This window comes from Venturia canescens, chromosome 8, assembly GCF_019457755.1.
Source record: "Venturia canescens isolate UGA chromosome 8, ASM1945775v1, whole genome shotgun sequence".
Taxonomy (NCBI): domain Eukaryota; kingdom Metazoa; phylum Arthropoda; class Insecta; order Hymenoptera; family Ichneumonidae; genus Venturia; species Venturia canescens.
Window position 1 is genome coordinate 16,854,749 of NC_057428.1, and position 13,352 is coordinate 16,868,100.

The 13,352-nt window shown below is 39.0% G+C and overlaps 1 protein-coding gene across 1 annotated transcript; it reads left to right on the top strand.

Annotated features, from left to right (window-relative positions):
- Positions 1-3,181, top strand: LOC122414952 (midnolin homolog). Its single transcript, XM_043426652.1, has one exon. It carries the CDS (start codon positions 392-394, stop codon positions 1,181-1,183), a length of 792 nt encoding a protein of 263 aa, XP_043282587.1. The 5' UTR covers positions 1-391; the 3' UTR covers positions 1,184-3,181.
- Positions 3,182-13,352: the final 10,171 nt, after the last annotated feature.

Here is a 13,352-nt window from a genome sequence, read left to right on the forward strand (position 1 = left end):
GAAGCGTTTCACAAGTTGCTCCGAGAGTACGATAAAGATTGTCGCAAAGCTTCTGGAACACGATACGAGTAGGTGGAATGAGAATATAAGAACAACACACACGAGTCAGTTGCTGTACGTGTGAGTTGCTAAATCGTGTAGGTGAGATAAAAAATTTCGAAAAAGTTGAAAAAAAAATATTTCCCTTGCCGGAACAACTGGACAGAACTTTCAGCTGAGCGTGAAAGTTGAGTTGGGAGGAGTTTGGTTCGAGCATTTTGAAAGTTCGTTTCACAAAGGATCCGAGCGTAATATTGGCTGGTTCGTTCGAATAACTTTGGTGTCGTCAGAGTCTGTGTGAGTAGATTGTTCGAAAATTTTGACATTGGAAAGGCTGGTGATCGGAAGCGCGATGGAGGAATCAACGAGATTGACGGACTCAACGTTGCACCGTCGCAAACGCATGTTGAGTCAGAATCGACCGATTTACGTTGACGATGAATCGAGCACCGACAGCGGATGCAGCAGCCGCGGGAGCAGCGAGAGCAACGATCGCCTCTCGAGACGCGGAAGCGCGGACCGACTGTGCGAAACGAGCGTCGTTAATTCGCACGGCGGCTACTATCTCCACCGCTTGCGAGGACATCAGCGCCGATCTTCGACCTCTCAATTGCAGGAGAGACTATCGCAGAGCACGAGTTCGGCCAACCTCCATAACGGTCGATCCAAATCCTCGAGGTCTTGGAGCCCCAGCGAGGAACGAGGGAGTCACAGCAGCCACCACCATCACCACCATCATCACCATCGTCATCACAGCCGGGAATCACCGAGCCACTCGTCCAGTCCGTCAGACGCGCAAAGCAGCGACAGCGATTCCCTTAAGAGACCGTCGAAAACAGTTATCAAAAGAGCTTTGCAGTGTCTTAAGATCGTCATATCCCAGGAAAATGGCAACCATCAAAACAACTCCAGTGACGGTAGTGTCGTCAATGGCGGTGGCGGTGGCAACATTAACAATAACCTTGCCACCCCTAAAGAGAAAAATCAGACGAAAAAGAGCCCCCGAAGAATACTTCGCGATCCGGTCTCTTATACCTACGTCAAAGGATTGTCCGGACTGCCTACCCAAAGAGTGCCCAGAAATCCGGCCCAACAAGTCGTCGCTCCGTGCTCGTGTCTCGATATGATTGCACGGTATCGATAAACTTTATAAGAATTATCATTTATTTCTCCATTCTTCAACTTCGGCTATTCGACATCGATTACGAGTACGACATCGACGATGACTCGCACCCACGAATACTACTGGACTTTCTATATCACGGTCGATCGAAATATTTGAATGAATAAGAGTGTTTTTTAAGCGATTGAGTCGTGAGGAAAGCCATTAGCCATTAGATCATTTATTCTTCTGGCCATTTTTTCAATATCATTTTCATCTAAGCATACTCGCAGAAATTCATCTACTGTACGACAAATATTGAATGGAAATTTTCCAAATGAGGGAAGAGACTCTGAAGTGTTAAATACTGACGTGTGGAGAGTATTGAGCTAAAGATCCAAAGGAATGTCTCTTCAATGGCGCTCAATCAACGTGTATATTTAAAAATATACGATTATATATGAAGATTTTGGAGCTTTGGACACAACTTATCATCGAGCCATGTCATTATTAACCGTGCATGATATCAACGATATAATTCGATACGAAAATTAAGTATTTAGTCTTGACCATTAATTCAATCTACGATGCTATCGAGACACACTTTTCCGGCAGTTTATAGAACACTAGAGCCGTTTACAATTGCACCTCCAGCCAGAAGTACGAAACTCGTGGTCAATGGGAACAGTATTTGAAAATCGTAATAAAACATTTGGATAGGTCACTAAAAATCTTCCACACTTATTGCTCTTGTCAGACCACTGATTATTGTTTTTACTAGTGACTATTGCGTAATTTAATCGATATCCGCACTCTTACGAATCCCTCTGGTAATTTACGAATGAATGATCATGGATATAAAGAGGATGAAAACGACAAATGAAACGAAAGAGCTTATGATTATACATCGTTATGGTTGATGGTTGTAATTCATTAATGGCGGATTCAATCAAGCTAATTTGTAGCCTAATCTTGCAGAGAGCGAACAGAACGAAAGCTCGTCCATTCCTCCGACCTAAATGGCATATCAGTCCGTTCGGTGGACCTACGAAATCTGAATGCGAATTTTAATATTATCCAAAAATGATAAAAAAAAAAAGGATCAAAATGTTATTTTGTACTTTGAGAAATCACGCAATGCGGCTCATGGCCCAACGATTCTCGCCGACTAAGTCAATTCTCATATCGGGGCACTTGAAGAATGATCATTATTAATATTAATTGAATGTAAATTCGACTTCTAAATTACCTCATCCAAACGAGGAATCGTAATTTTGATCAATTTGAAAAAAAAAAAAAAAAAAAAAACACCAGGCACACAAACGAGCATACACGCATACGAGACGTCTATTACTCTATTTGACGTGAGAGTCATCTTAAAGATTGAACAATTCTAAATAATACTCACATTCTTTGTAAAGAAACAAAAAACAAAAAAAAAACAAAAAAAAATACAAAAAAACGAGAAGAAAGATGTTTGACCGAAAGTAATGTAATGAAAAATACATTTTCCTTAACTACGTACGTATGTGTGTGTGTGCGTGTGCGTGTGTGTGCGTGTGCAAAAATGTATACTTGGATTTGAATATGAATGGAGAGAATACATTTTATCGACGTATTTTCACATACGAATTTTAAATGGACGCAGGTCTCTGTTTTGCGATCCACTCTAGTGCCTTTGTAGATATTTCCCCTGTTGTCTAACCGTCAGTTATCACATGATGGAATCCTCATCATACGCATAGATTTACATTGACATATTATTATTGAATAATTACGACCACAACGCAAATTTAAGGTATTACCCGTATGAGACGTACGCCGGAATTATGTAATACAAAGGGAGAGCGAGAGAAAGAGAGCGAAAGAAGACACCGTGCGAACTTCCTCGAAATAGTGCGTGCGTCACCTGTGAATAGCAACTAAAGTAAAGACAAAAACATGACAGGAGCTCGTGAAAAAGCTCTTGGTCTAAATGTTTTGTATCAATATCTATGTCGGTAATATTCTACGTTCGAAATAAACGTTTTTCATGCCAAATCGTATAAATCTAAACGTTTTTTATGCCATCCGGATTGGCCCGTTTCCTACCTCTTTTTTAAAAACACTCGCAAAATAAGAAGGGAGAAGAGTAAGTTTGCAAAATAATTACTACCCATTGAATTGATCACGCAAAAGATTCATGAATATTCATCGTTTCAGTGGGTGCTTTTATGTTCCAAATAATCGATGAGAAATTTCCTAAAGATTACTGGCCAATTTTTATTCCGCAATTCTTCATTTTCTCGTGTTGTTGTTGTTGTTGTTGTTTTTTTTTTTTTTGTATTTTTCCGCTCAAACGCAGTGACGTAAATCAATCCAAGTTGTAACTTGTGCTGAGAGCATTGAACCGAGGGTGTCAAGAATTCGAGAACCCCGTCACTGCCGCTGGGATTTGGGGAGCGTGGGAATAAACTATACAAAAACCACCTACCGATGTAGCGGCCAGTCACTCTCGCTGGCTCATTATAAAAAAAAATATACTGAATATCAAATGTCGGTGGGGCGACGGAAATTCGATTCTCTTCCTCTTCAAGTCTCGTGTGGAAATTTTCATGGTGGTGTCGTCATTCGCTTGGCGTTCGATCCTCTTGGGGATTGTAACCTCAAGAGAGTTAACAATTTTATTCGACGTCATGCCTTCGTGTATAATTCACGATGCGGAATGAACATAGTTTTTGAAAATACATTCAACCTGATCAATTCGTTTCGGAGCATCGTCCTGCAGCCTCGTGATCGATGACCATGTCCATCGCTGTATGACGATACAAAAAAAATTTGGTCCGTCCATAAAAAGGGTGTAAAATAACGTAACATGAGCTGCCGCGTCTTTATAGATAAAGAAATCTGAAAAATTAGATTGTTCTCTTTTTATTATGCGGCTGAAAAATGAGGTGAATTGCATGGAGTTTTTCCATGGACGGGAATAAATAAATGACCGACGTTTACCGCATTTTTTTATTGAGTTACCCTCCGTGGTGACCAGGGGTCGAAATGACCCCTAGGGCAACTTTAATCCAGAATTTCGAAATCATTGGCGCCCGAGGAAGCTCGTTAAACCATTGCCGGAGTTATGATTTTTTAATCAAAAAATCTTTTTTCCTTAAGCATGGCCTCGTTCGTTGGCGATTTTTTTTAGCCATTTTGAAAATTGGATAAAATTTTTATCCACGATATTCTTATTCGGAAAGGTTCAAACTAATATCCTGAATTTTTATGTCGTCCGGAACGATACCGACAACCCGGCAAGCGTTCTAACATGGCTGGGACCTTTTCGACCCCGTGTGACAAACGCGTTTTTCCTAGAATAAGTGACCACGAAGGGTTAAGGTACAGAAAATAATTTTTGTGAAAAAAGAGTCTTATACGTGATACAAGCACGCCTCGGCGTAGCACATTTTAAAAAAAAACCTAAAATGCAAGCGATATTTGTTGGGTTTTCATTTTTTATAGTACTTTAAAGAGCAAGAAAACGTGAAAAAAACGTTAAAATTTTCGATTTTTTATTCAAATCGTAGGTTCAGCACCCAGCAAATATACGAAGAATAGAAACTTTCGGTTTTCCGATTTCGGATAAATTTTTGATTGAACATGCTACGACGGCGAGATAGTTACGAAGTTTTGAAAACGACATGATTCCCGGGATTAAGTGCTTTGAACATAGAAAATGAAATCATGGCTTTTCGGAAATTTTTTCACACACCATAAATACAAAAACGTTATCTTATTATAAACAATTGAATTTTCTTTATCTTGAATTTTACATTTATCTTGAATTTTACATTATTCAAGATATTTACATTTATCTTGAATACCCCTCTATATTTATTTCTTTCAGTGTCCAGCCGCTGGAGCAATCCACAATTCTAATAATACAATGTTCGAATGACATTTGGATTATCAGAACAGAATATTAATGAATCATGAGCCCAGTCGCGATTAGCTGATCGTGCATATCCATATTTTCACTAAAACGATCATGACTTCCTTTTGAGATCGTGGCATATGAACGATATGACGTCTCAAATACAGAATATCATTGGAGGACAGTGGGGACGAGGAATAATAACGAGGTATTAAAAAACTGTGTCTACCAAAGTGGGAGAAACTCGAAGAGTAAAATACCCGCGAAATACGTAATACATATGTGCATGGATATATAAGAGTGGCCAAATATATACTTCAAAGAGGGGTACATTGACCTCGGAGCACCTCTGACCCGATTACGAGTCGCGCAATTCCCTTGCCTGTTCACTCGGTTCCCGTCCCCTCATGCCCAGCACGCGGGCCACAGGAAAACACCCTCAATATTTAGTGCGAGAGGCACTCATTCTCATCAATTTTTCGTAAATAGATTTTTCTGCTTCGTTCGTATGAATTACTCATTTTCTTCGGGTCTTCGTGCTCTCGATCGAAACGTCCCCTCGATGTTTGTCGATGCCAAAAGCGAACGTGGCTCAGTGCAGTGAGGCAGATTAATATTATAGGGTGGCGTGACGAGTTAGAATTTTACGAGGGGCAACGTTCAAGCCCTTTAACCCCACAGCATATTGCAGGATTATTAGTGGTTGTCGTGTAGTTTCAGAATCTTTCTAGTCGAGTGTGGAACGAGCTGTTTTGAATAAAGAAAAAATAAAAGGGTTTTGTTCTTTAAAAAAAAGAAGTTGAATGTCAGCTTGAATGAGGAGAAGACGTATCGATTGAAGTTGTGCTCTGGTTCCTTTATATTCGAAGTTAATCAAGAATTATTCATTGTTTTCTCATCATTCACCCTCTTTCTCTTAATTCAATAACATATTAAGATAAAAAAATCTATAAAGATACGAATGAAAAGAACCAAAGAAATTGGTAACATTTTTAATGTAATTGGTGTAACTCCTAATTTTTTAATTTTTAATTTAATTTTTAAATTTTTAAATTTTTAAAATTTTTAAATTTTTTAATACTCAAATTTTAAAAATAAGCTTAACATTTTTGAAGGATGACAAATTCCTAATTAGACAAACGTACTTAAAAGAATAGAATCATTAGCTAATACTTCGATCTCATTCCAAACAGCGGATTCATTATCGAAGTGTGCACTTCGTAAGAGCATTTGAATAAAGTTAAAGTGCACGTTGCACTTTTCTAAAATGATATTTTCTTTGATAGCCTGCTCCCTGACAGTTGTTCACGGTTCACGTTGTCGTCTACTGGCAGCACAGTTAACTTCTCGCCTCGTTCAAAACTGTCGCGTTGCAAAAAGCACAACTTTGCGCAAAGAGACTATCTGACTGCTTATTAGACACGTTCTACGTTTCAAATGCTATTACCTATTCGAAGCGAAATGCCAAGACTGGATTTTTCTGTTTTCATACACATCATGCCACACATAATGGCAATACGGATCCTCCAAAAATACGGCGGAATAGGAAATCATCTGCGAGACATTGAACAACTTAACAGCCCTAAAGACTAAACGCTCAACAAAATTCACTCGCTTCGGTGATGATCTGAGTGAAACGAAAATAGACGTATGCAAAAAACGCTGCTGTTAAATCGATCGCAATTTCGTTGTGTACGTATAAAGCGATATGAAGAAAATAAAAGAAAAAAATATTTTTAAAAAATATAAAGAAAACAAGAATTTGGAAACAAGACGTCAGCAGATTGCTGCAAGAAAATATTCAGAAAGCTTCGAAAACAGTAAAACGGTGGAAGCATTAAAAATAATTTGAGAAATTTAACTCATGTGCTTATAAAATACATTCAATCTCGTTCATCTTGACGCAGCTAAGTACTACGATAAAAGAAGAGTCTTTTTTCAACAGCCCTCGGAAGTGTGTTTTTCCTGTTGTGTGCGTGCAAAAAGTATTCAACGAAAGTGATCGATATGGAGAAGCCCTCTTCATAATTTTTCATGGTTTTCCATACGTTACGAACTTTCAAGGGGGTCAATATGTCAACTGAACATAACTACGAATGCCTTTTGAATTTCGAGCCAAAGCTTTTAAGCTGGTACCCCCAAAAAAATTGCCTGTTATCAGCGAGTCAAGCGAGCGAATTGAATCGCGCGTTTAATAAATCAATAAAAATGTGCTACAAAGTAAGGATCGTTCGGAAATTAGCCTTTTCGCGTGCCACGTTTCGATGGGAATAAATCGCACTTTTGCACCTACCATCGCAACGAATGATATTTTGCAAAATTCTCCATTTCTCAATTCCAGCCGGATAGTTGCACTTTTAGTTTCCTGTCAACGCGGTTGCAAAATAACATCCCGAAAAATACACTCTACAATTTGAACTTAACAGTTCCCATAACTTTAATCAGGAATTCAAATCATTTTTTATCCACCTAACCAATCCGGCATATTCGACCTCGAAATTGAACAACGCAATAATGAAAAAATTGCCGTATATTTTTAGAACAAAGTTATGAATACGAAATGAATGAATACGAAGGGTCACTGATGCAAAGAAATTTCATCCAGAGAGAAAAAACGTTTGGATCGTTGCTTCACAAACAGCGATAATTTCGGACGAGACAGCCATTGTTTTCCTGGAAGTTGGACGTTGACATTTCCAAGGGGACCGAGGAACGAGATACCGTTTGATTGTCGTTTATATTTCTTTTATATACATTATTTCGCTTAATTTAAGGGAATGACGTCAACTCTGGAACCGCCATTGAAATTTCCGTTGAATGATCATGAACGTGGCTTTATACAGAAGAGATAGAACAACTTTTGTGCGTAATTCTACGGGATAAAGAACAGAGGAAAGCAAGAAGCTCTCAAATTACGTAGGACGCTTCGTAGATTATTTGTGATCGTATTTCTCTTTCCTCAGTAATTCTATTATTTTCCCTTATCCACCATATTTTTTCAGCACTTACAGTCCGAGAATTACACGTTTCATTCTCTTCGATCAATCTTTTCACTGCTATAAAGAACTTAAAATTGTTTGCTTCATGGCAAAATAGACTTCATTGTTATATTATTCATTCGTTGCACAACTCTAATGAACTAAAAAAATTTCCCGCTTTGATCAGTAATCCTCACTTACAGGCAATTATCTCTGATGGCTTTGAAAAATACAGTTTTATCATGACCAGAGAAAAAAAAACATTTCTTTTCAAAAAATGTTCTTCGTTACGTAACGGCGTAAGCGCTGCAATAGTGTGTTATGCAACTGGCATATTTATGTGAAGCTCGATGTTCTGCAAATTGGTAGGGAATTATCGAGCGACATAAACGTTAATGATTCTGCGTATGGATATTCAAAGTCGATAATCCGTTTTTCAAAAGATGAATCGTTTTTTCATGTTAAGAAGATTAGTTTATCGAAGAGTAATGATAATTAATGGGCATTTAAGGAGTTTTATGCATTCATAATTTGAATAAATTACCCAGATTTCCTAAATTCGAGCGAACTTTGCGGAATAAATTTGCAAATTTCCACCAGCAGAATTAAAATGAGACTGACGTCATTTTTAAATATTGGAGAAGTTTTTGAAATGTTTCGCTTCTCTTTTATCCGGAAAAACGAATTCTGGTACTACAGAAATCAAAAGCGAATCGACGACGTTTTTTCTCGCTGATAAACGGGAAGTTCATAAAAATAATGGATAATAAATTTCTATACCGATGGCTCTGAGAACTAAAGAATTCCAACTATGAAATGATTTTAGAAAAAAGCTGTAAAATCATGGCTCAGGAGTCCAGAGCTCGAAAAAATTTGATTTCGTTCCGATTGTCATTGCGTTGTGATAAATTACTTTTTCTCTGATTTCTAAAACAATCGATAAAAATAAGTGTCAGGACATACTTTTGAAATAATTTTCATTTCGAAAGCACAAGTTTTCTGGTCTGCTTATCCAAAATGTACATTTCTTTTAAGCATGTCCCTCTAGCTCCATAAAATAACCAAAATTCGACACCACCAAAAGTTTATAGTTGTTTCACGAAATTTAGCATCTCGTGAAAAACCTGCTTCAAGATCCCTCTTGCGTTTCCTCCTTGTTCTCTAAAATTCATTTTTGCTTCGATATCGGTCAATAAACATTTTCCCACAACCTTTCCCACTAACTATTAATGAAAAAAAAAAAAAAAATTGTGAGGTACTCAATAATCGTAATAAAAGCTTTTGAAAAACAATGTCACATTGTTCTCAAAGCTTAAAAATCTACAGTATGAAGCTAAAAATGAAATGAACCGGAAATGAATTCTGGAATTCTAATTCCATAGGAATTTATGTAGTCATTTAAATTGCTACTTTTCAATTGTTCCTTCATATCCTGTGCGGCTTCCCATCATTTCATCCAACCTACTCAACCCAACATTTCTTCTATTGTCAAGGTTTCCTGCAATACCGTTCTCCCCTCCGCATCGCTTTTGCACCAGGGCCGAGGGAAACTGTGGAAAACACTCCTGATGCGGGTCGTCACATTGCGACTTAAGATGGCACTAGCGAAAATAGTCGTTCGTTTAGCGATTGATACTGAAGGTAATGCATGGGGCAGGAGTCACCCAAACACGCACCAATCTCGCCTGATATTTTTACACGTGGAAGATCGCGGAACCTCGGACCAATTACGATCTCATCGCTGACCTAGTAACGCTGCGTAATGTCCTTTGTGAAAAATCCTTCAATTGAACGTTAACGTAATGAAATACGGTATCAGGCTGATAAAAATTTTAGGGTAATTTTCGAACAAGTTTTCGTTCAAGGTTCACCTTGAACGTCCTCGAATTACGATGATACGAGAAGTTACGGATTACTTTCATACTGAAATAAAAAAAAAAAACGATTTTCATCTGAAATTTTATAGCAATTTATCCTTGTTTAAAAATCAATGTACGATAATGAGAAAAAGGTTGACGCGTTAATAAAATGAATTCCGGAGCAAATGTTGTTGCGATAAATATCTAGAAACTGGAACACCTTCCCATCAGCGACGGTCGTTACTTCAAAAGACATGTCGTATTCCTTCTGTAAAATAAAAGTATTCTGTTGACTTACTTAGCCGCACTGGCTCCATTGCATCTTGCTAATACTCTAGAATCGCTATCGCAGGTAAAGAGGGAAGAGAGGCGGAGGAGGGTTTTACGAAAAATGAAGAAATGAGAGAAAGAGCGAAGGGGCGAGGAGGAGTGGAAGCTCGTACGTGACTGGTCACTTGTGCTGGATTCTCGTAGCCATGACGCTCAGGTAGGTCAGAGGGTAGAAAGAGGGGAGAGGCTTTGCGATGCATGCCCCAGATTCAGGGAATTGCACCCCATGACGTCACTCGCCGCAGTATCAGAAACGCGTCCATTCACGACCCTTCGGGTGACCCAGTTGTCGGCGATGGGGGGCACACGCACGATTTTCAAAGCACCATGGCCTCATCCCCTCTCACGCGGTTGCCCTTGCCACGAAACATGATATTGTTCATTCAAGTAACCAGGACTCCGGCCCACTCCTGTCAAATCACCGATTAAATTTTCAACCTCACCTAATAACGATAGCACCCTCGATTACGCGAATATACATATTGTTGGCCTTCCGTATTGCTGCCTCAATGGACTTTGTGATTGGAAAAAGGAATAAACCCTTGCTGGGGCCAAGGCTTTTTTCACGAACCCTCGTCACGTCTCACCTTGATTGAATATATAAATATCGCTCATAGAATCTGTAAGTCATCCCGAGCCATGAAACGAGACGCGGCTTCGTGTTTAGAATCCTTTAAACCGCGTTCAAATCTCTCCAACTTTCAACGTTTTAACGACTAATCAATGAGCCGACATTTGGAAAAGGTCGTTTGGGCTTGACGCCTCGCTAAACGTGGACTTTTTCATCTCGTTTCTATCGAGGATGAGAAAGCAAAAGGAACTCCAACGCACGGCTGTCATAAATTGTTAAAACTGCCGTATCCATCGAGAAAAGAACACGTAAGAAAAGAAATCTCCCTGCTTCTTCTTGTTTCATAATTAACCATGTCGCTCTTTCATATCCTGTCTTACGCAGAAACTATAAATAAGGATAAAACAATACACCGCCTGCCGAGGCGTCTCTTCGTGTGTGTGAGAGCCGTACGTTCGACTGAATGAACGTACTTCCGCCCGGAGTGCGAGGACACTCTTGGGAAGGGATGACCGAGATAGGGAAACACGCGGTACCTCCACCGAACCTCCGCGCTCACTTCGTCCTTCACCGTTTCGCCAAGGCCTGTCTGCGACACGTTCATCCCTTCGAGCTCTCCCCTTACCGTTTTGATCCACCGGATCTCACCAGAAGCGTGAGACGATAAAAGGATGTGTATGGATGTGTGGCCGCGAGCTTCAAGGCCCACTGAAATCATCATCATCATCATTTATATTAAAACAAGGCGGAGGAAACAAAGCGGGAATAAGCATCGCGTTATTTTTCTTGACAGAACGATAGACGATCAAAATCTATTCGCTCAATGAAATATTTTTTATTTTCGTTAATATCACTTCCGAATTATTCCGTAACGATTTTACTCGTGGGCGTGGGAAATCATTTTTTTCTGTCACTCAAATATTCATCGTGTCAGTCAAGTTTTCGGCGAAGCAAATGAATTTAACTCGCGATACACTTCTGCATTGGAGAAGTCAGTTTTGGTGGTTTTAATGAATGTGCGCGAGCTTCCACGAACGGAAAAACCATGCAATTTCCGGTATGACGTTGGCGAGTTTTTTGGTAATGGACCGATGCATGAATAGCATTTTTTTCGATTGGAGATTTATTAAGGATCAACGTCTTCGAATAAAAAAATTCTGAAAAACTGTGCAGTTTAGTTTTCATAAATTTTGATGAATGTGATAATTTTATTAAATCTGAAAAACACTGATTGAAATAATTTTCTTCAACAATGTAATCACAAATTGAACAATCTCTAAAAGTTTTCCGAAAATATGGTTATCATAGTTCGTCGCTTGGTCATATTTTTATGGAGTATAGAACAGTTCGGGAAAATCCCCCAAAAACGCAGATCTAAATTGGTTCAGCACGTTCAGTCTCCCACCTGTTCGCATTTGTATAACAAAAATGATAAAATTCGAGTCTCGTGACGAAATAAAGTGTAAAGCTGAGCAAAGAATACGGAAATTTTTTCACGTGCAGCATTTGCAGAATTATATCTGCGTCAATTGACACAACAGTTGCTCTGGCTTTACACAATTTTTCAATAAAGTTTCGGATAAAGAAACATCGAAGGAGAATCATTGCGATTGTCAGCATTGTATCCTGACGGTGCAAAATTAAACATCGAGTCGGTGCACAACTCCCCAAAAAAAGTGGGGAACGCCACTCCACCTCTCATTCTTAATTTCCCACTCTTTTTGTTGAATCATGTTTTACATGCCTTTCGTCCCTCGATTTGGCCCAGTTCTCCTCGATGCGCTTTCTCTCTTTCTGACGATGTGACGTCACTCCTGTCATTGAGGTGCTGGCCGCCGCTGCCGACAACTTGTCCCAGTTCCGGTCGCGTAGCCGGGCCGACCCTCACCCCCGAACAGTCTCTGTACAAACCATCAACATTTCCCCGATTTACCTTTTCTTCCCTTCCCCTACTTTTACTATTCTCATGCGGAATCTTTGCATTTTGCCGATCATTCAGCAACCTTCGCGTTGGTTGAAAGATTATTTTTCGAAAGATCGTTATTTTTTAGAAAATTGTCCCACGTATTTGCATCCTGGTTTACAGATGTGACCGAAATACAGCAATTTTCATTTCCGGCGATTTCTTTCAATGCCAATAAACGTCAGCTGAGTGGGCAAGTACATTTCCACAGTTTATAAAATCCCTGAATAAAGATTGAGAATAAAAATTCATTGGTTCTTATACGTGAAAGAAAATTAAAAAGAAAAATATTTAGGAACGCTCATACGTTAGCGAAAATTTCGATAATGAGAAATTCTCGAAATCACAAATCTTCGTATTAATGGTAATTCCAATTGTGAATCCATTCATTCAAAATTGTCTCAACCATGCATTAAATTGAAATAGCGATTTGCAGAAAAGCTTTTCATTTTTCAACGTTTTAAGGGGGGATATGCCTTGATAAATTAGAAAAAGTCAATTTTTTAAACTATACATTCGCACTATGTCTCGAAAATATCACGTCAAAATGACGAATAAAAATTCATCGCGGTCCCGTGTCCAAAGAAATCTACCAATTCTGGGTGC

Coding starts and splice junctions, on each gene's coding strand:
- LOC122414952 (XM_043426652.1), top strand. CDS start 392: ATGGAGGAATCAACGAGATTGACGGACTCAACGTTGCACCGTCGCAAA.